We start from the raw sequence: 24,821 nt of genomic DNA, 5'->3' as shown, positions 1-24,821 counted from the left end.
AATTAACAACCAACTCAAAAACTATTACTATTAAGTATTACTTCGATAAGTAATAATCAAGGGGTAAACCGCTCCCTGGATTATGTACAAAAACTTCTCTATACTTCGTCAAACTTCCTCAGACCTTCTCTTAGATTGCTTCGAAATTCCTCCACATAAATGTTTAACATTCTCCGAATTTTTCTATAAAAGATAATACTGCGCATGCGTTTACCGTTCACGCATGCGGAGTTTGGTTCCAACTTCCCGACTTCCTCCAAACTTCCTCCAGACTTCCTCAACTTCCTTGGAATTCCTAAAAACTTCCCCGACTTCCTTCGGAATTCCTTTCATGCGGAATTCATTTCAACTTCCTCAACTTCCTTATAACTTCCTCTAACTTCTTCTCGACTTCCTGGGGACATGTACAAAAACTTCCTCAGCGGTTTACCCCTCGGTAATAATAATAAAACTCATAAATTATTGTAAATGAAATTTTGCAGGTGTTGATTACGTATGTAAAAATTTATGAGGTATTCAGTTTTAAAAAATATGTGTTTGCTCCAATATTTTGATACGAAACATCCTATACAGTCTAAAATATTTCAACTAATTTTCGAGAACACCACATATATCGAAAACTAAGCTGTTTAAGTTCGTTGAGATTTTTTTTCTTCAAAATTAAACAAGTCATCATTTCGTTTTTTTTTTCAACCAGTTCCGAAAAAAAATTTGTTTAATTTGAGAAATCGTTTTTCGCAGCTTCAGTTAAAATATTAAATTTAATTTTTTCTTTTCCATTTATTCTATAGAAATAGGAAATTTTCTGAAAAAATTTTCTGAAAAGCATATGAAAAAAAGAAATGGGTGATGGAATGTAATTATTCTTGAAAAAGATTCCCCATAGGTAATATTTTTTAAGTATTATTTTAATAACTAGGAGAAACAACTATTCCGCTACCTACATGTCCATCCAGCATCGAATTACATCCGCTATAGTAGGATCATATTCGATGCAAAGTAATAAATCATTGCCTGTCAAGGGAACCAATGAAGTACGTTTTTAAGGGTTTTACAAATTGAATAATTTCTTTATACATTATGAAGGGACGAGGGGATCAGTTCGGGTCTGGCACCCTTGTTCAAAAAAAATTCCTTTATTCTCATAAACTATTTATTTTAAATATTTTAAATTCCACATATGTACTACATTTTACCTCTGTACGCGCCACTGTTGTTTACTTGTTTTTTGGAAGCGCTCTCTAATTGACGGCAAAGCTCGCCAGGTTAGTATTTGACGTATAACCGACCAGTTCGTACACTCGATGCACCTGGGCGACTGCAGCTACTACCAGAACTCAGTGCGTATGCAGCGGTATTTCAGATTTAACATTGAATTTCATTTTAAATTTGAAATGGTTCATCTTACGCCTCCTAAAAATGATGACACGATTTTCCTTTGATAAAAGACCACAACTTTTTGCTCTACTTTGCATCGAATACGATCCTACTATAGATGTTACACACTTTTTAGATTATACAGTCTGTCCAAGATAAAGATGGGATAGAATTAAGATCTTGAAACGGTAAGAGATGTGTGGTGGATCAAATTAGAAAAAAGTTGTTTTTTTTTATACCTAAAAATATGCCGTTTAGAAAATTTTTAAGTTCCCGGCAGTTCCGGAGATATCCGGGAAAACCCGAAATTTTACAAAATCGTTTTATTTTTTTATCTGGCTTTATTTGAAAACGAATTTTAAAATAAATTGCATATTTACAGTGCCGCTTTTTTCGCTCTATCCAATGGCGTCAACATTTTTTGAAATCCGACGTTTCGTCTTCGATGGACCATCATCAGGTCAATTTTTTTAAATACGTCGCTGCAATTTTTATGACAAAATCTGAAGTCATTTTTAGCTTGTTTTAGCTATCTTTTAAAATTTTTCCTGAGTGCAGCTCTAAACGCTTTCAAAATTTATCTATTGGAGGAAGTCAATACAGCACAAAATATCCAACCATTTTTTTAAATCAATAATTTAAAAAAAATAATACGAATTTATGAAATGTTTTATTTTTTCTAATTAGTATTGTTAATAGCAGTAAAAAATATTGTTGGATATTTTGTGCTGTATTTACTTTTATACTGTTATGACCTCCTCCAATAGATAATTTGAAAGCGGTCATGGCCGTACTTAGGAAAAATTTTAATTGATAGCTAAAACAAGCTAAAAACCTTTTTAAAGTGATTACAATAGTAATATCATCTAATTCAGAATTTCGGATAACTCCGGAACTACCACGAATTTTAAAACTTTCTAAACGGCATTGTTAGGTATAAAAAATACAATTTTTTTCTAATTTCAGCCACCCCGTATTTCTTACCATTTCCTAGGTCCTAATGTTATGCCTGTATATTACCCACTCAGTTAATGCAAAAGTACAATTTATCAAATAAATATTTATCCTGCTGTATAAGAAAACAATTTTCTCGAATATCTTGAAATTTAGAACACAGTATTATTTGTAATTCACTGTAATTATTTACGAAATGGAGAAAAATTGTTTAATAATTTAATATCAGCACGTGCCGTAAAAGCCTTAAAATCCCTAACCGTATTTTTGTTTCAGATATCAGCCATCACTAGCTTTTGCAGGGTAAGTTTACATATTGTAATGCTCTGAGTGTATGTACGTGGCACTGCTATTGGAAAACATTTTTATGTGTTCATGATCTACCAAATAAATAAATTGTTTCGGAAATTTATAAATGTATTATATTTATTCAAATACTGAACAGATTTCATTTCTCATTGGCTTCTAAGCCAAAATTAAGACAAATGTCTTTAAATAAAACTGATTACAAATAACACCCACGAAAGGCTGCAAAAAACTTCCTGATTCCTCCAAAGAAGCTTTGCACCAGGCCTTATTCAAGTAAATTAATTAATATTTTAAAAGCCTGTTCAACAAAATAATTAGAACACATTAATTTGGTGTAAGTATCCAACTCAAAACCCATTAAATTAGCTCCCGGTCGAATTTCTTTGTATTCCATGGGGACCCTAGCAATCCTAATCGCCTTAAAAATACAATAGGTAATCTAATTAAACTTTGTTGTTGTTTAAATTACTGAATTCACAATTCAAAAACGGTCTTGGAGCGGCAGACGTGGAGGATAAAGAGCGTAATTGAAATAATAAGCTTTACATGGGACTTGAATTAAAACTTTCGGCTCGGTATATTTAATTTCAAACTGCCTAGGAATTTAATGGAAACTCGTGAAAGCTTCGGCCGTGGAATTTAAAATATCGTATTTATATACGTTTATGCGGGGATTGTTGGAACGAGAGACTTAATAAACACAACAAAAGTAAGTTCTCTGATATAATTTGTTGTTTGTAAGAAATATTTTAATATCGCTGAGGCTTTGTACTTAGCAAAGAAAGCTTTTATTGTGGAGTTAATATTATACAATATTTCCAATTGGGGAATATTTCTTCATTTAGTAATTATCTACTTCCCTTTCACCACTCTTTCGAATAAGCTGTAGACTTTCTTAACCTTTTCCCAAACTCCAAGAGCATAAATTTAATATCTGTTGGGACGTAGACGATGGTACGATATTTAATAATACGGACAGTGGTATACTAATATATGGTTGAAAACTAGTAAATAATTAATTACCATTCCATTCTTAGTATAACATTTATGATAAAGTTTGGAACAAAATTCATAACTTTTATACTGAGCGATATTTAAAAAAAACGCCGAGACAGGTCTATTATGTTCTCCGGAGGGGCATCTTTTAAGATGATTCAGTTGTATACAGGGTGACCCAGAAAAGCTGGACGGCCAACAAATTTGTTGTTTCTTATGATACACCCTGTATATTTTTTCATATTTCGATAAAACTTTCTCTTACGAATACAGGTTTGAAGGGTCTATCTCAAATAACAAGCGAGATGTTGCGAGAAATTGACATTTATTTCAAAAAATTATTTAATGTCATTTTTAATTAAAAATTGTACTTGGAAACGAAACAAATGCAAATAATTTAACGGAATTTAATGTAAATTTTCAAATTGTCCTCCGCCAACAATTTCGCACTGGTCCGCGCGAGTGTAAACACTTTGTACTGTCACCGAACCCAAGCGTTTGCATTAAATCTAATGTAAAATAAATATAAAATCATCGTAGACAGCGAAAAAACGGCGACATCGCTGTCATCAGTTAAATTTAGATAGTGACCATAGACCATAGTAGTTTATAAGGTATATGATAGTGACAGACACATAAATACGAATCGACTAATGATTCTCGGACCACGGTAAACCAAACCTCGGACCATTATTTCAGTAGCAAACCATTTTAGAAAGTTTTGTGATATTTTTTACAAAAAAAAAGCAATACGAAGTTCTACGCCTTCCCAGGAGTCTTACTAGCCCCGGCATCGAAAAAATCGCGCAACAAGAATCCAGTAGGAAACGGAAGCGTAGACAGTACACTACGCTTGATAATTTCTGGGCTGATTCTTTCCATTTCAGTACGAAATTCTCAGTTGTAAGTCTGCTAAATTGTTTGGTCAATTGAAGTATACCGTAGATTTTAAATAACCCCATAGAAAAAATTCAGAGTAGCCAAGTCGGGGAAATGCAGGGGCCACTCAAGAGATCCTCTCCGTCCTATCCATCTTTTAGGGAATGTATCTCATCAAGATATTGCCGAACCTCTAAGCCAAAGTGAGGTGGAACTCCATCTTGTTGAAACTAAATATTTTCATGGGGTATATCGCCGTTTGCAGCGTTGGAGAAATGAATTGATACAGCCTTCACCAACTTAAGACGCAGAAAATCTATCTAGCAGCAGTGAGGTTTTCTTAAAAACAAGTAAGGATCAAAAAATCGCCTTCCTGTGATTCCCACCCATACATTTAATTTGCCTTTACGCTGACTGTGGAATTTTTGTCATTTGACTAATATCTACAATTATGGCGATGTACTGAGCCATTTAAACATAATGTGGCCTCGTCAAAAAAAATTATAAAAATTATGTTGCTTAGAAAGTTTGGATTTACATTACAAAAGTGCAACCGGTTGTCTGGGTCATTCATCCTCATTTAATTCGTGTATCAGCTGGACTATATCCACGACACTTTTCTGTGCGAAGCAACTTTACAACATATGATTGATCCACATTGTCGTTTAGGGCTAGTTGTCTTGTTGACTGATCAGGATTTTTTCAATTTCCAGCAATAAATTTAACTTGGTTTCTTCAGTGATTTGAGGTCGACCTTGTCGTGTCCTATTGCTTACACACCCAGCTGCTGTAAACCTGTCAGCATGTGTTTGATTAATAGCTTAAGGGTTCGTAGCTTATGGTGATAAGCAACGTTGGATATGGTGATATCCAACCATCATTAAGATCTCTATCCTTTCACGTTCAGTTAAAATCTGCCATTCCTTCTAAGCCCCAAAAAATTGAGTGATAAATTTGCGAAGTTTATTAAGGTTATAATAACGTACTAATTTGTGAAAATGTCATGCTACAACACTGGTGTTTTTGTTTCTAAGCAACCACCAAAATCTGGAATTTAATAACTTTTATGAGTGACCTGAGTGCCAATAAAAAGGACCCTAATTTTCATTGCTAAACTTGCAAACTTTTTTCGTCATTTTTTTCGTTAATTATTTGCATTTGTTTCGTTTCCAAGTACAATTTCTTTTAAGAAAAATGACATTAAATAATTTTTTGAAATAAATGTAATTTTCTCCCAATATCTCCCTTGTTATTTATGATAGACCCATCAAATCTTACATCAATGTATTCGTAGAGAAAGCTATATCCGAATATGAAAAAATATACAGTGTTTCATAAGAAAAAACAAATTTATAGGCCGAGAATAAAATCGACCTGTCTCGGTGTTTTTTTTTTTTTTTAAATCACTCAGTATAAAAGTTATGAATTTTGTTCCAAACTTTATAATCACTGTTATATAATGGTGCAGATATTTTTTCACTAAAAAGCTCGATTTCTTTTTTAAATATAAAATAAGTATCCTTTGTTACAATGATTTTCTAAATACGTTTAGCAAAATTGTGGGAAATGGCGTACAATTGTTCTACTAGGCGCATTAATGCAATTTCGTAATTGCTCCAAATTTTCAAATGAATTCGTATAAACCTATTGTTTAAGATGTCCCCAGATATATAAATCGAGAGGGTTTAAGTTAGGGAAATATGAAAGCCAATATTGTGCTCCTCTACCGATCCAACGATTTGGATATACATATAACATGCAATACCTAGGAACCAAGTTGAAATGGACTGGAGCACCGTTATGCATATACAACATGTCTGTCTTAACAAAACAGGGCTTTCTTTAAGTAGTATTGGTAAATCCTCTTAAAAAATTTCCAATAAATTTCTTCAGTCAATATGCTGGAAAGAAATAATGAGCCAATCAGAAAGTCTCCGACAAATTCCACTTACCAGAAAATTATGTTTGGTGACTATATTCTAACACTGTGTGTGGGTTTTCATAAGGTCGTATGTGATTGTTATGAAAATTCATTATGGCATCTCCAGAGAAACTAAGAGTATCTGTGTAAAAAATCGTGAATTATGCCCTACTGCTGTCAACAATGTATGATTTTCGTAAATCCTATAAGATTTAGTAAATCCTATAAGATTTCTTAATAATTATTAAGAAAATGGAAAGAATGTGGTAAACAAATAATAGTATAGTAGTCAGCATGTAGTCAGTTCAAAATTAAAATTGGTCTGAACACTGGCTATTTTTAATGTTTTTTTTCTAATGAACATGTAGTGTATTTACTAAAAAACGGACACTTTAGTGAAAAAATATTAAAGATAGAAAAGTTTTAAATGGCATTTTTTGGTTCGCAAGTTTTACAACTCCTAAACAGCATGCAATGAGAAAAACGATTATGGGTTGCAATTTTCACCCTTCCCAAGGTCATAGATGTTTAAAAATATTGGTGTTTGATAAAATAATGTAAGATTACAATGTTTTCATCACTGAGAAATAAAATAAAAACTGAATTTTAACCTATCCGTTTAAAGGGGTCTAGCTCCGATAGCAGAAGTTTTTGGAAGTAAGTTTGTATAGAGAATCCTCCTTACTTTTTGGTGTCGAATTGCTCGTTTAGTTTTTATCATCTGTTAGTTCTAATGATAATATTATTACACAGATTATCTCAATTGGGATTTGAATATTCATCCAACAGTTTAGCTTGGATTGTTGCCGTTTTACTAGCACACAGCTAACACGTCTGCGAAGAAAAATTTGTTCAGTATGCGGATACTATAACGGCATGACAGAGACATAGTTTTCCTCTATCTCCTTCACTATGATGTGCTGTTCTACCCTATATCTAATAACCTAGCCATAAATTCAATCTACTTCCGGTAGTTTTGTGTATCTATTTTATTACCTCTTTCCATGTTATTTGTAGTTATCTGATATTTTTCCGTATTTTCTAATTTAATACACCCACGCTTCCTAAATAACTAATCCTTTTCGTCAATTTTTTATAAATTCACTCCGTCCAAACCTACAAGAAGGTCAAATTTTCTGAGGCACACTCTGTATGTCGTATCCTTATGTTTGCTTAGTTTTATAGAAACAAATCAGTATTTACTTTACCAAAAGAAAAAAAAAACATAACCTTATCGTAGGATTTACGACACATTTAAAAGTAAATTATAGGTTGGGTCATCGCGTGGAATATCAAATGAAGGTAAGGTTGTATTATTAGTATTATTACAATTTTATAAATAACGCCATTAGTAGTCGGTTTTGTGAGTATGTATAATTCTCCGGTTATTAGCCGGTTCTTATATTTACTTACAGGCAAAAAATATGCAGATTAATACGCCGAAATAAACTTTCATGTTCTGCAGTGACCAATAAAAAGTACATTAACTTTAAGTGTATGGGGTGCTCAGAAAAGTAGATACCTAGAACAAGAAATAGTTATGAAGCACGTTGTGATCAAGTTAGTGCTACCACCAAAAGTTTTAACACGGAAAAACGTATTAATGCAATGCTATGCTCTTTATCGTCTACGAAACATAAAATGGTATGTCTTCAAAATAATTCAATTCAAATTGATAAATTGGTGCCAATTGAATAACGTTCCTATGAATGCTGAGATGTGTAACATAATGTTTTATACTTTAAAATTATCGAAAATAATATTTGACTTATATTTCTAGAGGTGTTACTTTAATTCGACGAGTTATCTTTCAATTCACATATTGAAAAACTAATATATGAAGCATGCAAGTCGTATGGTTTCATTCAGAAATAGTAAAGATTTTGTCCAAATAAACACGCTAAAAACTTTATATTTTTCTTTTGTTCGATCTAATTGAATATGATGCACAATATAGTTTTTNTTTAAGGGTTTTACAAATTGAATAATTTCTTTATACATTATGAAGGGACGAGGGGATCAGTTCAGGTCTGGCACCCTTGTTCCTACAAAAATTCCTTTATTCTCATAAACTATTTATTTTAAATGTAATTTATTATAAATCCAATTTGTTTCCTAAATTCCACATATGTACTACATTTTACCTCTGTACGCGCCACTGTTGTTTACTTGTTTTTTGGAAGCGCTCTCTAATTGACGGCAAAGCTCGCCAGGTTAGTATTTGACGTATAACCGACCAGTTCGTACACTCGATGCACCTGGGCGACTGCAGCTACTACCAGAACTCAGTGCGTATGCAGCGGTATTTCAGATTTAACATTGAATTTCATTTTAAATTTGAAATGGTTCATCTTACGCCTCCTAAAAATGATGACACGATTTTCCTTTGATAAAAGACCACAACTTTTTGCTCTACTTTGCATCGAATACGATCCTACTATAGATGTTACACACTTTTTAGATTATACAGTCTGTCCAAGATAAAGATGGGATAGAATTAAGATCTTGAAACGGTAAGAGATGTGTGGTGGATCAAATTAGAAAAAAGTTGTGTTTTTTTATACCTAAAAATATGCCGTTTAGAACATTTTAAAGTTCCCGGCAGTTCCGGAGATATCCGGGAAAACCCGAAATTTTACAAAATCGTTTTATTTTTTTTTCTGGCTTTATTTGAAAACGAATTTTAAAATAAATTGCATATTTACAGTGCCACTTTTTTCGCTCTATCCAATGGCGTCAACATTTTTTGAAATCCGACGTTTCGTCTTCTATGAACCATCATCAGGCTAATTTTTTTAAATACGTCGCTGCTATTTTTATGGCAAAATCTGAAGTCATTTTTAGCTTGTTTTAGCTATCTTTTAACATTTTTCCTGAGTACAGCTCTAAACGCTTTCAGAATTTATCTATTGGAGGAAGTCATATCAGTACAATAGTCAATACAGCACAAGATATCCAACCATTTTTTTTAATCAATAATTTAAAAAAATAATACGAATTTATGAAATGTTTTATTATTTCTAATTAGTATTGTTAACAGCAGTAAAAAAAAATTGTTGGATATTTTGTGCTGTATTGACTTTTATACTGTTATGACCTCCTCCAATAGATAATTTGAAAGCGGTCAGGGCCGTACTTAGGAAAAATTTTAAATGATAGCTAAAACAAGATAAAAACCTTTTTAAAGCGATTACAATATTATCTAATCTATTATCTATTATCTAATTCAGAATTTCGGATAACTCCGGAACTACCACGAATTTTAAAACTTTCTAAACGGCATTGTTAGGTAAAAAAATACAACTTTTTCTAATTTGAGCCACCCCCTTATCTCTTACCATTTCCTAGATCCTAATGTTATCTTTGTATATTACCCAATCAGTTAATGCAAAAGTACAATTTATCAAATAAATATTTATCCTGCTGTATAAGAAAACAATTTTTTCTCGAATATCTTGAAATTTAGAACACAGTATTATTTGTAATTCACTGTAATTATTTACGAAATGGAGAAAAATTGTTTAATAATTTAATATCAGCACGTGCCGTAAAAGCCTTAAAATCCCTAACCGTATTTTTGTTTCAGATATCAGCCATCACTAGCTTTTGCAGGGTAAGTTTACATATTGTAATGCTCTGAGTGTATGTACGTGGCACTGCTATTGGAAAACATTTTTATGTGTTCATGATCTACCAAATAAATAAATTGTTTCGGCAATTTATAAATGTATTATATTTATTCAAATACTGAACAGACTTCATTTCTCATTGGCTTCTAAGCCAAAATTAAGACAAATGTCTTTAAATAAAACTGATTACAAATAACACCCACGAAAGGCTGCAAAAAACTTCCTGATTCCTCCAAAGAAGCTTTGCACCAGGCCTTATTCAAGTAAATTAATTAATATTTTAAAAGCCTGTTCAACAAAATAATTAGAACACATTAATTTGGTGTAAGTATCCAACTCAAAACCCATTAAATTAGCTCCCGGTCGAATTTCTTTGTATTCCATGGGGACCCTAGCAATCCTAATCGCCTTAAAAATACAATAGGTAATCTAATTAAACTTTGTTGTTGTTTAAATTACTGAATTCACAATTCAAAAACGGTCTTGGAGCGGCAGACGTGGAGGATAAAGAGCGTAATTGAAATAATAAGCTTTACATGGGACTTGAATTAAAACTTTCGGCTCGGTATATTTAATTTCAAACTGCCTAGGAATTTAATGGAAACTCGTGAAAGCTTCGGCCGTGGAATTTAAAATATCGTATTTATATACGTTTATGCGGGGATTGTTGGAACGAGAGACTTAATAAACACAACAAAAGTAAGTTCTCTGACATAATTTGTTGTTTGTAAGAAATATTTTAATATCGCTGAGGCTTTGTACTTAGCAAAGAAAGCTTTTATTGTGGAGTTAATATTATACAATATTTCCAATTGGGGAATATTTCTTCATTTAGTAATTATCTACTTCCCTTTCACCACTCTTTCGAATAAGCTGTAGACTTTCTTAACCTTTTCCCAAACTCCAAGAGCATAAATTTAATATCTGTCGGTACGTAGATGATGGTACGATATTTAATAATACGGACAGTGGTATACTAATATATGGTTAAAAACTAGTAAATAATTAATTACCATTCCGTTCTTAGTATAACATTTATGATCAAGTTTGGAACAAAATTCATAACTTTTATACTGAGCGATATTTAAAAAAACGCCGAGACGGTTCTATTATGTTCTCGGGAGGGGCATCTTTTAAGATGATTCAGTTGTATACAGGGTGACCCAGAAAAGCTGGACGGCCAATAAATTTGTTTTTTCTTATGATATACCCTGTATATTTTTTCATATTTCGATAAAACTTTCTCTTACGAATACAGTGATGTAAGGTTTGAAGGGTCTATCTCAAATAACAAGCGAGATGTTGCGAGAAAATGACATTTATTTCAAAAAAATTTTTAATGTCATTTTTAATTAAAAATTGTACTTGGAAACGAAACAAATGCAAATAATTTAACGAAATTTAATGTAAATTTTCAAATTGTCCTCCGCCAACAATTTGGCACTGGCCCGCGCGAGTGTAAATAAACACTTTGTACTGTCACCGAACCCAAGACTTTGCATTAAATCTAATGTAAAATAAATATAAAATCATCGTAGATAGCGAAAAAACGGCGACATTGCTGTCATCAGTCATCAGTTAAATTTAGATAGAGACCATAGACCTAGTAAACTATGGACTGGCCCTAGAAAGAGAGATCAATCGCGCTGATGTGTGCTAGGCAGATGAAGCTAGTTGAGGCAAATACCGGTAAAACAAATGATGCTACATGGGTATACCAGTACAAAATGCCGTAAATAAACTTTGAAGTAAATATCATGTATTGACATTATGGATTGATTTCTTGAATTTTTGTGTGATTTAGTTAGTGTATGTGAAAGATTCGTAAAAACTAAATATGGTGCAATCGTATTCTGCGATAAATTGCGTAAAGAGAGATTTAAGTGGAGAAAAAATTAAATTTCATAGGTAGGAAAGAAGTTATGATGGTACCAACATGTTTATACTTTTCGCATCTTTCTGAAAATAATGACCAAGTAGAGTTGTCTCCGATGATAACTTATTAGAATATATTATTTCCCCCATCCTCAAAATAAAATGTTATTTTAACATCAAAATTTTGCCGCTTTAAATGTGTTACTCTTCAAATTATTTTTTAACATCAAACCGAATATAACGAAAAAATTTTAACTGAAATGTGCTTAGCAAAAAATTCTCTTCAAATAATATGTTCTGCAAAGCAAGAAAATATGAAATATTTGAAATAACTACGTCAGAAGAGCTTGCAGTAATTTTAACCGATCGAATTTATGATATGAAGAAAATAAATGGAGAAATACATAAATAAGGCACTATAAAAACTATTTGGAATATTATAGCTACAACAGTTCAAATATTGTACTGTAATTAGGCCAGTAATATAATAAACCCTTTTACATACCTACACTACTGGAAAAAATTAAATTTTTTTGTCTTTTGGTCTCTATATTATTTTTATAAAGTCTTTGAATACGGCCCAACAGAAAAAAGGGGTAAGGAATCGAGTATAGCTAGCTGATTGGTTGAATTAAATGTAGCGCCCTGCAGTCGAAATTCTGTGAACGAAGCCTAAGCCCTTACTAGCTCCATCTCTCTCGCACACGTCTGAGCGATTGCCGTTTATACAGGGTGATTCATTAACAATGGGAAAATCGGAAGCTGAAGATACTACACGTGAAATGGTGACCATTGGCGCAAACATGCCTTATCCGAAAGTTGATAGTTTCGGAAACAGGGTGTTGAAGTTAAAATTTTAAATCGTTTTTTGCGATTATTCTAAAAATATGTAGGTTAGGAACTTGAAAATTTGTGAAACTATATTTTTTTAAGGCGACGAATAAGATGTGTGTTGTAATTTCAGCATTGCTCATAGAGGGCGCCACTTACGACCAATTTTACCGAAAATTTAGTTAATAACTTTTTACCCTGTATGTCTAACATGAAACTTGATTCAAACAATCATTTTTCCATTAATTATGTATTCTTGTTTCATTTCGGTATCTCGATCCGTTTTCGAGAAAAATCGATTTAACGAACACATTGTTTGGATAATACGAGAAATTAAAAGTGAAACAAACCAAGTGTTTCTTCGTGTTATTACAACAATTAACAATAAAACAAATGAAATATGTAATTATGATTTAAAGTAATTGTTCGAAGAATCCACCGTTAACACTGATATACTTTACACGTCTTCTGAAAGATCTTCGAGTTTGAAACAACATATTGGGATTGCATCTGACTTCGTTGGCAGCGATTTGTATTATTTGCCACAACTCTTCACACGTGCCAATAGATTCTTTGTAAACTATATCTTTCATTCGAGACCACATAGAAAAATCAAGAAGATTGAAGTCCGGACTTCTGAATGGCTAAGCAAAAATGCTTAGATGGCCAATCCAGCGATTTGGAAAAACTGCATCTAAATATGCACGCATTGGCCGAGAAAAGTGCGGTGGAGCTCCGTCGTGCATGAACCACATGTCTCTTCTTAAATAAAGTAGAACTTCTTCAACCCGTGGAAGCATTTTTACTTGGCCACCCAGAAGTCCGGACTTCAATTCTCTTCATTTTTCTATGTGGAAGAATCTATTGGTTCATGTGAAGAGTTGTGGTAAAGAATACAAATCGCTGCCAACGAAGTCAAACGCAATCTCAATATGTTGTTTCAAACTCGAAGATCTCTCAGAAAGCGGTGTGTAAAGTGTGTAAATGTCAACGGTGGATTCTTCGAACACTGACTTTAAATTATTATTACGAATTTCTTATCAAAACATAGTGTTCGTTAAATCGATTTTTCTCGAAAACGGATCGAGATACCGAAATGAAACAAGAGTACATATTTAGTGGAAAAATCTTTCAGGTTTTGAATCAAGTTTCATGTTACACATACGGGGTAAAAAGTTATTAACTAAATTTTCGGTAAAATTGGTCGTAAGTGGCGCCCTCTATGAGCAATGCTGAAATTACAACACATAACTTATTCGTCGCCTTAAAAAATATAGTTTCACAAATTTTCAAGTTCCTAACCTACATATTTTTAGAATAATCGCAAAAAACGATTTAAAATTTTAACTTTCAACGCCCTGTATTTCCGAAACTATCAACTTTCGGATAAGGCATGATTGCGCCAATGGTCACCATTTCACGTGTAGTATCTTCAGCTTTCCACTTTCCCATTGTTAATGAATCACCCTGTATAGGCGAAATGACAGTTGGGCGAGTCCAGTAGTTTATAAGGTTTATGATAGTGACAGACACATAAATACGAATCGACTAATGACTCTCGGACCACGATAAACCAAACCTCGGACTATTATTTCAGTAGCAAACCATTTCAGAAAGTTTTTGTGATATTTTATTTACAAAAAAAAAAAGCAATACGAAGTTCTACGCCTTCCCAGGAGTCTCACTAGCCGCGGCATCGAAAAAATCGCGCAACAAGAATCCAGTAGGAAACGGAGGCGTAGACATGGCGCCCAACTAAGGGGCCTCGAGTGGATAAGTGCGCCCACAAGGACCTCACAACCAGGTATCGATATGGAAAATAGATATCCACCTCCAATTCAACAAAGACATTCAGAAATAGACAGTGAATTGTCTTTTTTGGAACGTTCCACTCCAAGGCAGGAACCACCCACAGTCGGACAACGTCTCATTGACGCGTTTACAGCAGGCTTACGCAACGTGCTACAGGCGGAAACAAGGCCGACACCTATTGCGGCGGAATCACGAAGTGTCCGGTAACGTTCTTCGCGCTTTGATGCGTGGACACCAACTCCGGAGATGGGATCAACACCTGCCCCAAGCACTATCCGTACTCCAGCGACCAGATCTAGCTGCCATCCAAGCTCGCCAACAAGATTTCCAAGCCAAACTCTACGAACCAGACACCCAACCGCTCACCGAATTCCAAGTCGGCGCACGAGTCATGGTGAGGTCTCATCCGACGTATCGAGAAGCTTTCGCCCCGGTCTGGACTGGCCCCGGCGGCAGAGTACTACGATATCTGGGAGACGTTACTTACGAAATCGGGCGACACGGCGCTCGAACTCAACTTCACCACATAGACGACCTCCACCCAGCGCCCCAGGGCAATGATGACGTCGAACTAAGCAACGACGAGTCCGACGATGACGACCAAGTCTCAGGAGACCACCACTAACCACAACCTCCACAACCAGGCCAGCCAGCTATCAGAGAGCAACAATGTCAAAGTGACATACCGCTCCCCGTCGAGCTACCACAGCCAGGTCCAAGCCGCAGGCAGCCTAAGCCAAGGTCGACCGCAGCAGACGCAGAGCCTTAAGTCAGAGCGATCGTCAGCTCTCCTGCAGCAACCGCCAAAGCCAAGCCAACAGCGAGTCCAGAGACCTAGGCCACAACATGGCCCTGGTAACAAACCCAAACCAAACCACCTATACTACACCATAGCAGCAGCCCAGAGAGAAAAAGACCATAAAGGACCACCGTTCCCGAACCGATGTCCCAACCTACCCAGAGCCCATGCCAGAGCAACGAGCCGACAACAGAGAACCATCAAATCAGGGCGATTTACGTTCTAGTTGCCGTGCCAGCTGCCCAGGTGCAACCAAAAAATCAAGAATCCAGTCCCAATGCAACCACGAGGCCGTAGATCCAAAGCAGAACACCTGATCCAACCGTCAGCCGAACCAAGTAACAAATACCCTAGAGGTATTAGCGAGTGAAAGTAACAAATATTTCCCAGAGACAGAAAACAGACTGCATCTTTTGTCCCATTACAACATTTACTTTTAAATAACGCTTTGCAAACGTTCCTTTTTTTTGCACTGGGTCCACATATATATTCATTTTTCATGTAAACATTACATTTCTTAGTTCCAATTAAAACTAGGCCCAACAATCAGTAAAGTCGATTCGCACGAAGGAGGTAAGTGTCACCGAACCCGAGACTGCATTAAATCTAATGTAAAATAAATATAAAATCATCGTAGACAGCGAAAAAACGGCGACATCGCTGTCATCAGTCATCAGTTAAATTTAGATAGTGACAGACACATAAATACGAATCGACTAATGACTCTCGGACCACGGTAAACCAAATCTCGGACTATTATTTCAGTTTAAACTATCTTCGAAAGTTTCTGTAATTTTTTTTACAAAAAAAAAACAGCAATACGAAGTTCTACGCTTTCCCAGGAGTCTTACTAGCTCCGGCATCGAAAAAATCGCGCAACAAGAATCCAGTAGGAAACGGAAGCGTAGACAGTACACTACGCTTAATAATTTCTGGGCTGATTCTTTCCATTTCAGCACGAAATTCTCAGTTGTAAGTCTGCTAAATTCTTTGGTCGATTGAAGTAGGTATACCCTAGATTTTAAATAGCCCCATAGAAAAAATTCAGAGGAGCCAAGTCGGGGAAATGCAGGGGCCACTCAAGAGATTCTCTCCGTTCTTTCCATCTTTTAGGGAATGTATCTCATCAAGATATTGCCGAACCTCTAAGCCAAAGTGAGGTGGAACTCCATCTTGTTGAAACTAAATATTTTCATGGGGTATATCGCCGTTTGCAGCGTTGGAGAAATGAATTGATACAGCCTTCACCAACTTAAGACGCAGAAAATCTATCTAGCAGCAGTGAGGTTTTCNGTCCTAATGTTATGCCTGTATATTACCCACTCAGTTAATGCAAAAGTACAATTTATCAAATAAATATTTATCCTGCTGTATAAGAAAACAATTTTCTCGAATATCTTGAAATTTAGAACACAGTATTATTTGTAATTCACTGTAATTATTTACGAAATGGAGAAAAATTGTTTAATAATTTAATATCAGCACGTGCCGTAAAAGCCTTAAAATCCCTAACCGTATTTTTGTTTCAGATATCAGCCATCACTAGCTTTTGCAGGGTAAGTTTACATATTGTAATGCTCTGAGTGTATGTACGTGGCACTGCTATTGGAAAACATTTTTATGTGTTCATGATCTACCAAATAAATAAATTGTTTCGGCAATTTATAAATGTATTATATTTATTCAAATACTGAACAGACTTCATTTCTCATTGGCTTCTAAGCCAAAATTAAGACAAATGTCTTTAAATAAAACTGATTACAAATAACACCCACGAAAGGCTGCAAAAAACTTCCTGATTCCTCCAAAGAAGCTTTGCACCAGGCCTTATTCAAGTAAATTAATTAATATTTTAAAAGCCTGTTCAACAAAATAATTAGAACACATTAATTTGGTGTAAGTATCCAACTCAAAACCCATTAAATTAGCTCCCGGTCGAATTTCTTTGTATTCCATGGGGACCCTAGCAATCCTAATCGCCTTAAAAATACAATAGGTAATCTAATTAAACTTTGTTGTTGTTTAAATTACTGAATTCACAATTCAAAAACGGTCTTGGAGCGGCAGACGTGGAGGATAAAGAGCGTAATTGAAATAATAAGCTTTACATGGGACTTGAATTAAAACTTTCGGCTCGGTATATTTAATTTCAAACTGCCTAGGAATTTAATGGAAACTCGTGAAAGCTTCGGCCGTGGAATTTAAAATATCGTATTTATATACGTTTATGCGGGGATTGTTGGAACGAGAGACTTAATAAACACAACAAAAGTAAGTTCTCTGACATAATTTGTTGTTTGTAAGAAATATTTTAATATCGCTGAGGCTTTGTACTTAGCAAAGAAAGCTTTTATTGTGGAGTTAATATTATACAATATTTCCAATTGGGGAATATTTCTTCATTTAGTAATTATCTACTTCCCTTTCACCACTCTTTCGAATAAGCTGTAGACTTTCTTAACCTTTTCCCAAACTCCAAGAGCATAAATTTAATATCTGTTGGGACGTAGACGATGGTACGATATTTAATAATACGGACAGTGGTATACTAATATATGGTTGAAAACTAGTAAATAATTAATTACCATTCCATTCTTAGTATAACATTTATGATAAAGTTTGGAACAAAATTCATAACTTTTATACTGAGCGATATTTAAAAAAAACGCCGAGACAGGTCTATTATGTTCTCCGGAGGGGCATCTTTTAAGATGATTCAGTTGTATACAGGGTGACCCAGAAAAGCTGGACGGCCAACAAATTTGTTGTTTCTTATGATACACCCTGTATATTTTTTCATATTTCGATAAAACTTTCTCTTACGAATACAGGTTTGAAGGGTCTATCTCAAATAACAAGCGAGATGTTGCGAGAAATTGACATTTATTTCAAAAAATTATTTAATGTCATTTTTAATTAAAAATTGTACTTGGAAACGAAACAAATGCAAATAATTTAACGGAATTTAATGTAAATTTTCAAATTGTCCTCCGCCAACAATTTCGCACTGGTCCGCGCGAGTGTAAACACTTTGTACTGTCACCGAACCCAAGCGTTTGCATTAAATCTAATGTAAAATAAATATAAAATCATCGTAGACAGCGAAAAAACGGCGACATCGCTGTCATCAGTTAAATTTAGATAGTGACCATAGACCATAGTAGTTTATAAGGTATATGATAGTGACAGACACATAAATACGAATCGACTAATGATTCTCGGACCACGGTAAACCAAACCTCGGACCATTATTTCAGTAGCAAACCATTTTAGAAAGTTTTGTGATATTTTTTACAAAAAAAAAGCAATACGAAGTTCTACGCCTTCCCAGGAGTCTTACTAGCCCCGGCATCGAAAAAATCGCGCAACAAGAATCCAGTAGGAAACGGAAGCGTAGACAGTACACTACGCTTGATAATTTCTGGGCTGATTCTTTCCATTTCAGTACGAAATTCTCAGTTGTAAGTCTGCTAAATTGTTTGGTCAATTGAAGTATACCGTAGATTTTAAATAACCCCATAGAAAAAATTCAGAGTAGCCAAGTCGGGGAAATGCAGGGGCCACTCAAGAGATCCTCTCCGTCCTATCCATCTTTTAGGGAATGTATCTCATCAAGATATTGCCGAACCTCTAAGCCAAAGTGAGGTGGAACTCCATCTTGTTGAAACTAAATATTTTCATGGGGTATATCGTCGTTTGCAGCGTTGGAGAAAAGAATTGATACAGCCTTCACCAACTTAAGACGCAGAAAATTTATCTAGCAGCAGTGAGGTTTTCTTAAAAACAAGTAAGGATCTAAAAATCGCCTTCCTATGATTCCCACCCATACATTTAATTTGCCTTTACGCTGACTGTGGAATTTTTGTCATTTGACTAATATCTACAATTATGGCGATGTACTGAGCCATTTAAACATAATGTGGCCTCGTCAAAGAAAATTATAAAAATTATGTTGCTTAGAAAGTTTGGATTTACATTACAAAAGTGCAACCGGTTGTCTGGGTCATTCATCCTCATTTAATTCGTGTATCAGCTGGACTATATCCACGACACTTTTCTGTGCGAAGCAACTTTACAACATATGATTGATCCACATTGTCGTTTAGGGCTAGTTGTCTTGTTGACTGATCAGGATTTTTTTCAATTTCCAGCAATAAATTTAACTTGGTTTCTTCAGTGATTTGAGGTCGACCTTGTCGTGTCCTATTGCTTACACACCCAGCTGCTGTAAACCTGTCAGCATGTGTTTGATTAATAGCTTAAGGGTTCGTAGCTTATGGTGATATGCAACGTTGGATGTGGTGATATCCAACCATCATTAAGATCTCTATCCTTTCACGTTCAGTTAAAAATCTGCCATTCCTTCTAAGCCCCAAAAAATTGAATGATAAATTTGCGAAGTTTATTAAGGTTATAATAACGTACTAATTTGTGAAAATGTCATGCTACAACACTGGTGTTTTTGTTTCTAAGCAACCACCAAAATCTGGAATTTAATAACTTTTATGAGTGACCTGAGTGCCAATAAAAAGGACCCTAATTTTCATTGCTAAACTTGCAAACTTTTTTCGTCATTTTTTTCGTTAATTATTTGCATTTGTTTCGTTTCCAAGTACAATTTCTTTTAAGAAAGATGACATTAAATAATTTTTTGAAATAAATGTAATTTTCTCCCAATATCTCCCTTGTTATTTATGATAGACCCATCAAATCTTACATCAATGTATTCGTAGAGAAAGCTATATCCGAATATGAAAAAATATACAGTGTTTCATAAGAAAAAACAAATTTATAGGCCGAGAATAAAATCGACCTGTCTCGGTGTTTTTTTTTTTTTTTAAATCACTCAGTATAAAAGTTATGAATTTTGTTCCAAACTTTATAATCACTGTTATATAATGGTGCAGATATTTTTTCACTAAAAAGCTCGATTTCTTTTTTAAATATAAAATAAGTATCCTTTGTTACAATGATTTTCTAAATACGTTTAGAGAAATTGTGGGAAATGGCGTACAATTGTTCTACTAGGCGAATTAATACAATTTCGTAATTACTCCAAATTTTCAAATGAATTCGTATAAACCTATTGTTTAAGATGTCCCCAGATATATAAATCGAGAGGGTTTAAGTTAGGGAAATATGAAAGCCAATATTGTGCTCCTCTACCTATCCAACGATTTGGATATACATATAACATGCAATACCTAGGAACCAAGTTGAAATGGACTGGAGCACCGTTATGCATATACAACATTATTGTCTTAACAAAACAGGGCTTTCTTTAAGTAGTATTAGTATATCCTCTTAAGAAATTTCCAATAAATTTCTTCAGTCAATCTGCTGGAAAGAAATAATGAGCCAATCAGAAAGTCTCCGACAAATTCCACTTACTAGAAAATTATGTTTGGTGACTANCCTCTTAAGAAATTTCCAATAAATTTCTTCAGTCAATATGCTGGAAAGAAATAATGAGCCAATCAGAAAGTCTCCGACAAATTCCACTTACCAGAAAATTATGTTTGGTGACTATATTCTAACACTGTGTGTGGGTTTTCATAAGGTCGTATGTGATTGTTATGAAAATTCATTATGGCATCTCCAGAGAAACTAAGAGTATCTGTGTAAAAAATCGTGAATTATGCCCTACTGCTGTCAACAATGTATGATTTTCGTAAATCCTATAAGATTTAGTAAATCCTATAAGATTTCTTAATAATTATTAAGAAAATGGAAAGAATGTGGTAAACAAATAATAGTATAGTAGTCAGCATGTAGTCAGTTCAAAATTAAAATTGGTCTGTACACTGGCTATTTTTAATGTTTTTTTTTTCTAATGAACATGTAGTGTATTTACTAAAAAACGAACACTTTAGTGAAAAAATACTAAAGATAGAAAAGTTTTAAATGCCATTTTTTGGTTCGCAAGTTTTACAACTCCTAAACAGCATGCAATGAGAAAAACGATTATGGGTTGCAATTTTCACCCTTCCCAAGGTCATAGATGTTTAAAAATATTGGTGTTTGATAAAATAAAGTAAGATTACAATGTTTTCATCACTGAGAGATAAAATAAAAACTGAATTTTAACCTATCCGTTTAAAGGGGTCTAAGCTCCGATAGCAGAAGTTTTTGGGAGTAAGTTTGTATAGAGAATCCTCCTTACTTTTTGGTGTCGAATTGCTCGTTTAGTTTTTATCATCTGTTAGTTCTAATGATAATATTATTACACACATTATCTCAATTGGGATTTGAATATTCATCCAACAGTTTAGCTTGGATTGTTGCCGTTTTACTAACACACAGCGAACACGTCTGCGAAGAAAAATTTGTTCAGTATGCGGATACTATAACGGCATGACAGAGACATAGTTTTCCTCTATCTCCTTCACTATGATGTGCTGTTCTACCCTATATCTAATAACCTAGCCATAAATTCAATCTACTTCCGGTAGTTTTGTGTATCTATTTTATTACCTCTTTCCATGTTATTTGTAGTTATCTGAAATTTTTCCGTATTTTCTAATTTAATACACCCACGCTTCCTAAATAACTAATCCTTTTCGTCAATTTTTTATAAATTCACTCCGTGCAAACCTACAAGAAGGTCAAATTTTCTGAGGCACACTGTATGTCGTATCCTTATGTTTGCTTAGTTTTATAGAAACAAATCAGTATTTACTTTACCAAAAGAAAAAAAAAACATAATCTTATCGTAGGATTTACGACACATTTAAAAGTAAATTATAGGTTGGGTCATCGCGTGGAATATCAAATGAAGGTAAGGTTGTATTATTAGTATTATTACAATTTTATAAATAACGCCATTAGTAGTCGGTTTTGTGAGTATGTATAATTCTCCGGTTATTAGCCGGTTCTTATATTTACTTACAGGCAAAAAATATGCAGATTAATACGCCGAAATAAACTTTCATGTTCTGCAGTGACCAATAAAAAGTACATTAACTTTAAGTGTATGGGGTGCTCCGAAAAGTAAATACCTAGAACAAGAAATAGTTATGAAGCACGTTGTGGTCAAGTTAGTGCTACCACCAAAAGTTTTAACACGGAAAAACGTATTAATGCAATGCTATGCTATTTATCGTCTACGAAACATAAAATGGTATGTCTTCAAAATAATTCAATTCAAATTGATAAATTGGTGCCAATTGAATAACGTTCCTATGAATGCTGAGATGTGTAACATAATGTTTTATACTTTAAAATTATCGAAAATAATATTTGACTTATATTTCTAGAGGTGTTACTTTAATTCGACGAGTTATCTTTCAATTCACATATTGAAAAACTAATATACGAAGCATGCAAGTCGTATGGTTTCATAGTCAGAAATAGTAAAGATTTTGTCCAAATAAACACGCTAAAAACTTTATATTTTTCTTTTGTTCGATCTAATTGAATATGATGCACAATATAGTTTTTAAGCACTTTTTTGTTTTATTGTACTCTTATACACTGTTGTTTTTTTTATTTTAATATTTCATCTGCAATTTTTTTTCTCTTTGCTCTCCTGTCCCATAGTTGGGTTTTTACATCCGTAGAACTGTGTATCAATAAATAAACAACAAGCGAATTTGTTATAAAAAAAATAGATTCTCATAATGCATGTTTAGGAGTTTTTACAGAATTTGATTTTGGAGTGCATTTTATTTTGTAGATAGAGTTTTTAAATTTCAGAAAGAGGCTGTGAGAAATATAGTGGGGTGCGTCTCATTCAATGTTGTGTAGAAATACTTTTAAAAAAATTACAGTTCCTCGCATTGCTATGCAGAAATTGATGACAAATTTTCAAAATTTTCTAAAAAATAATATTTAATAATAAAAAGGTATATTGACAGCTTTTGAACAAAGTTTTAAAAAAATAAAATATGAAGAATATTTAATTATCTAATTATTATTAGACATATACAGGGTGAGGAATTAATAATGGTACACCAATGGCAGATTGTTAACGTCAAAATATAGCGATTGAGTCAAACATGCCTTAATCAATTGTTGCTCCTTTTCGTTCTACAGGGTGTTAAAGTTAAAAAAATATTTTAGATTTTAAGTATGTATGGACCTATTGTTTTAAAAATTTGTAGATTCACGTTTTTTGAGGTGGCCAATACGAATATGCAAATAGTGTTGGGGTCACCTCTAGGGTGCGCTAGTTATACCGTTCTATCAATGTAAAAATATGTCTAACTTTTTATATTTTACAATTTTTAATTTTTTAACTAGAAATTATTGAACTACGTTCAATTCTAAATAAAAAATGTATACTTGTTACAAATCGATAAACTCAACTGTTTTCGAGATACAAACGTTTTAAGTTTTTGAGATTCGACGGGAATTAAATTAGAAAATAATTTTTTCCAAAGTAGTAGGCATTGACATAATAAATTGACAGCTGTTACTACAATACCATAGTGTTTCTGCGAATTCTACTCAATTTGGTTAAGAAGTAGTTTTTTCATTGTCGTTATTTTTTAGAGAAGAGAATATCTTAAAAGAAACCCGGACCGTTGGATTGTACGCAGTAGCGAAGTACCTTGGTCTGCACGTAGCCCTGTTTTAAATCCGCTGGATTTTTACTTTTGGGAATATCTTAAATTTTTTGTTTACAAAATCATTATTAATGGACATGAACAACTGTGGACAAATATTCAAAAATCAGTTCATATTGTCAAACAACATAGAACATTATTTAACGCCAGATAAAATTTAAATAAAAGGCTAAGAAAGTGCATTGAACCCGCTAGTGGTTAATAATTTGTTAAGATATGCATAATAAAATTTCCAGTTGCTGTAATGTTTGTCTTAATTCTTAATTCAGGCTTGGTATCTTAAGACCTGCTAATTTTCTAACCGAAAACGGTTTAGTTTATCGATTTGTAACTAGTATACCTTTTTTATTTAGAATTGAACATAGTTCAATAATTTGTAATTAAAAAATTCAAAATTGTAAAATACAAAAATTTATACAGATTTTTACATTGATAGGACAGTACCTATAACTAGCGCCCTCTAGACGTGACCCCAACACTGTTTGCATATTCGTATTTTCCTCCTCAAAAAACGTAAATCTACAAATTTACGAAACAATCGGTCCATACATACTTAAAATGTAGATAAAAATCGAAAATCTTTTTTCAACTTTAACACCCTGTAGAACGAAAAGGAGCAACGATTGATTAAGGCATGTTTGGCTCAATCACTATATTTTGACGTTAACAATCTGCCATTAAGCTGTATACCATTATTAATGACTCACCCTGTATATAGGTATACATAATGCCTACTTTCTCTTTGCACTTCCCTTTAGGCATTTTTATATTTCTTTCTTTTTCTGTTATGTATTCCCAATTTATTCTATTTTATTGTCTTGTTACTTTTTTATACGAACTGATGTTATAAATTGAAGTTTGAATTCCATTGA

General features: G+C 33.7%; 1 protein-coding gene across 1 annotated transcript in view; it reads left to right on the top strand.

The window, feature by feature from the left end:
- Positions 1-24,821, top strand: part of LOC108909631 (neurexin-1-like) — a 341,617-nt gene that overhangs the window by 123,776 nt on the left and 193,020 nt on the right. Inside the window, exon 5 of the mRNA XM_023455085.1 lies at positions 2,608-2,634. Within this exon, the coding sequence (XP_023310853.1) occupies positions 2,608-2,634 (27 nt within the window). The remainder of the gene's footprint in view (positions 1-2,607; positions 2,635-24,821) is intronic.

The sequence above is a fragment of the Anoplophora glabripennis genome, unplaced genomic scaffold (genome assembly GCF_000390285.2).
Source record: "Anoplophora glabripennis isolate ALB-LARVAE unplaced genomic scaffold, Agla_2.0 scaffold455, whole genome shotgun sequence".
NCBI classification, from domain to species: domain Eukaryota; kingdom Metazoa; phylum Arthropoda; class Insecta; order Coleoptera; family Cerambycidae; genus Anoplophora; species Anoplophora glabripennis.
The sequence above is the reverse complement of the archived record's forward strand: the minus strand, read 5'-3'. Positions and strand labels throughout refer to the sequence as shown.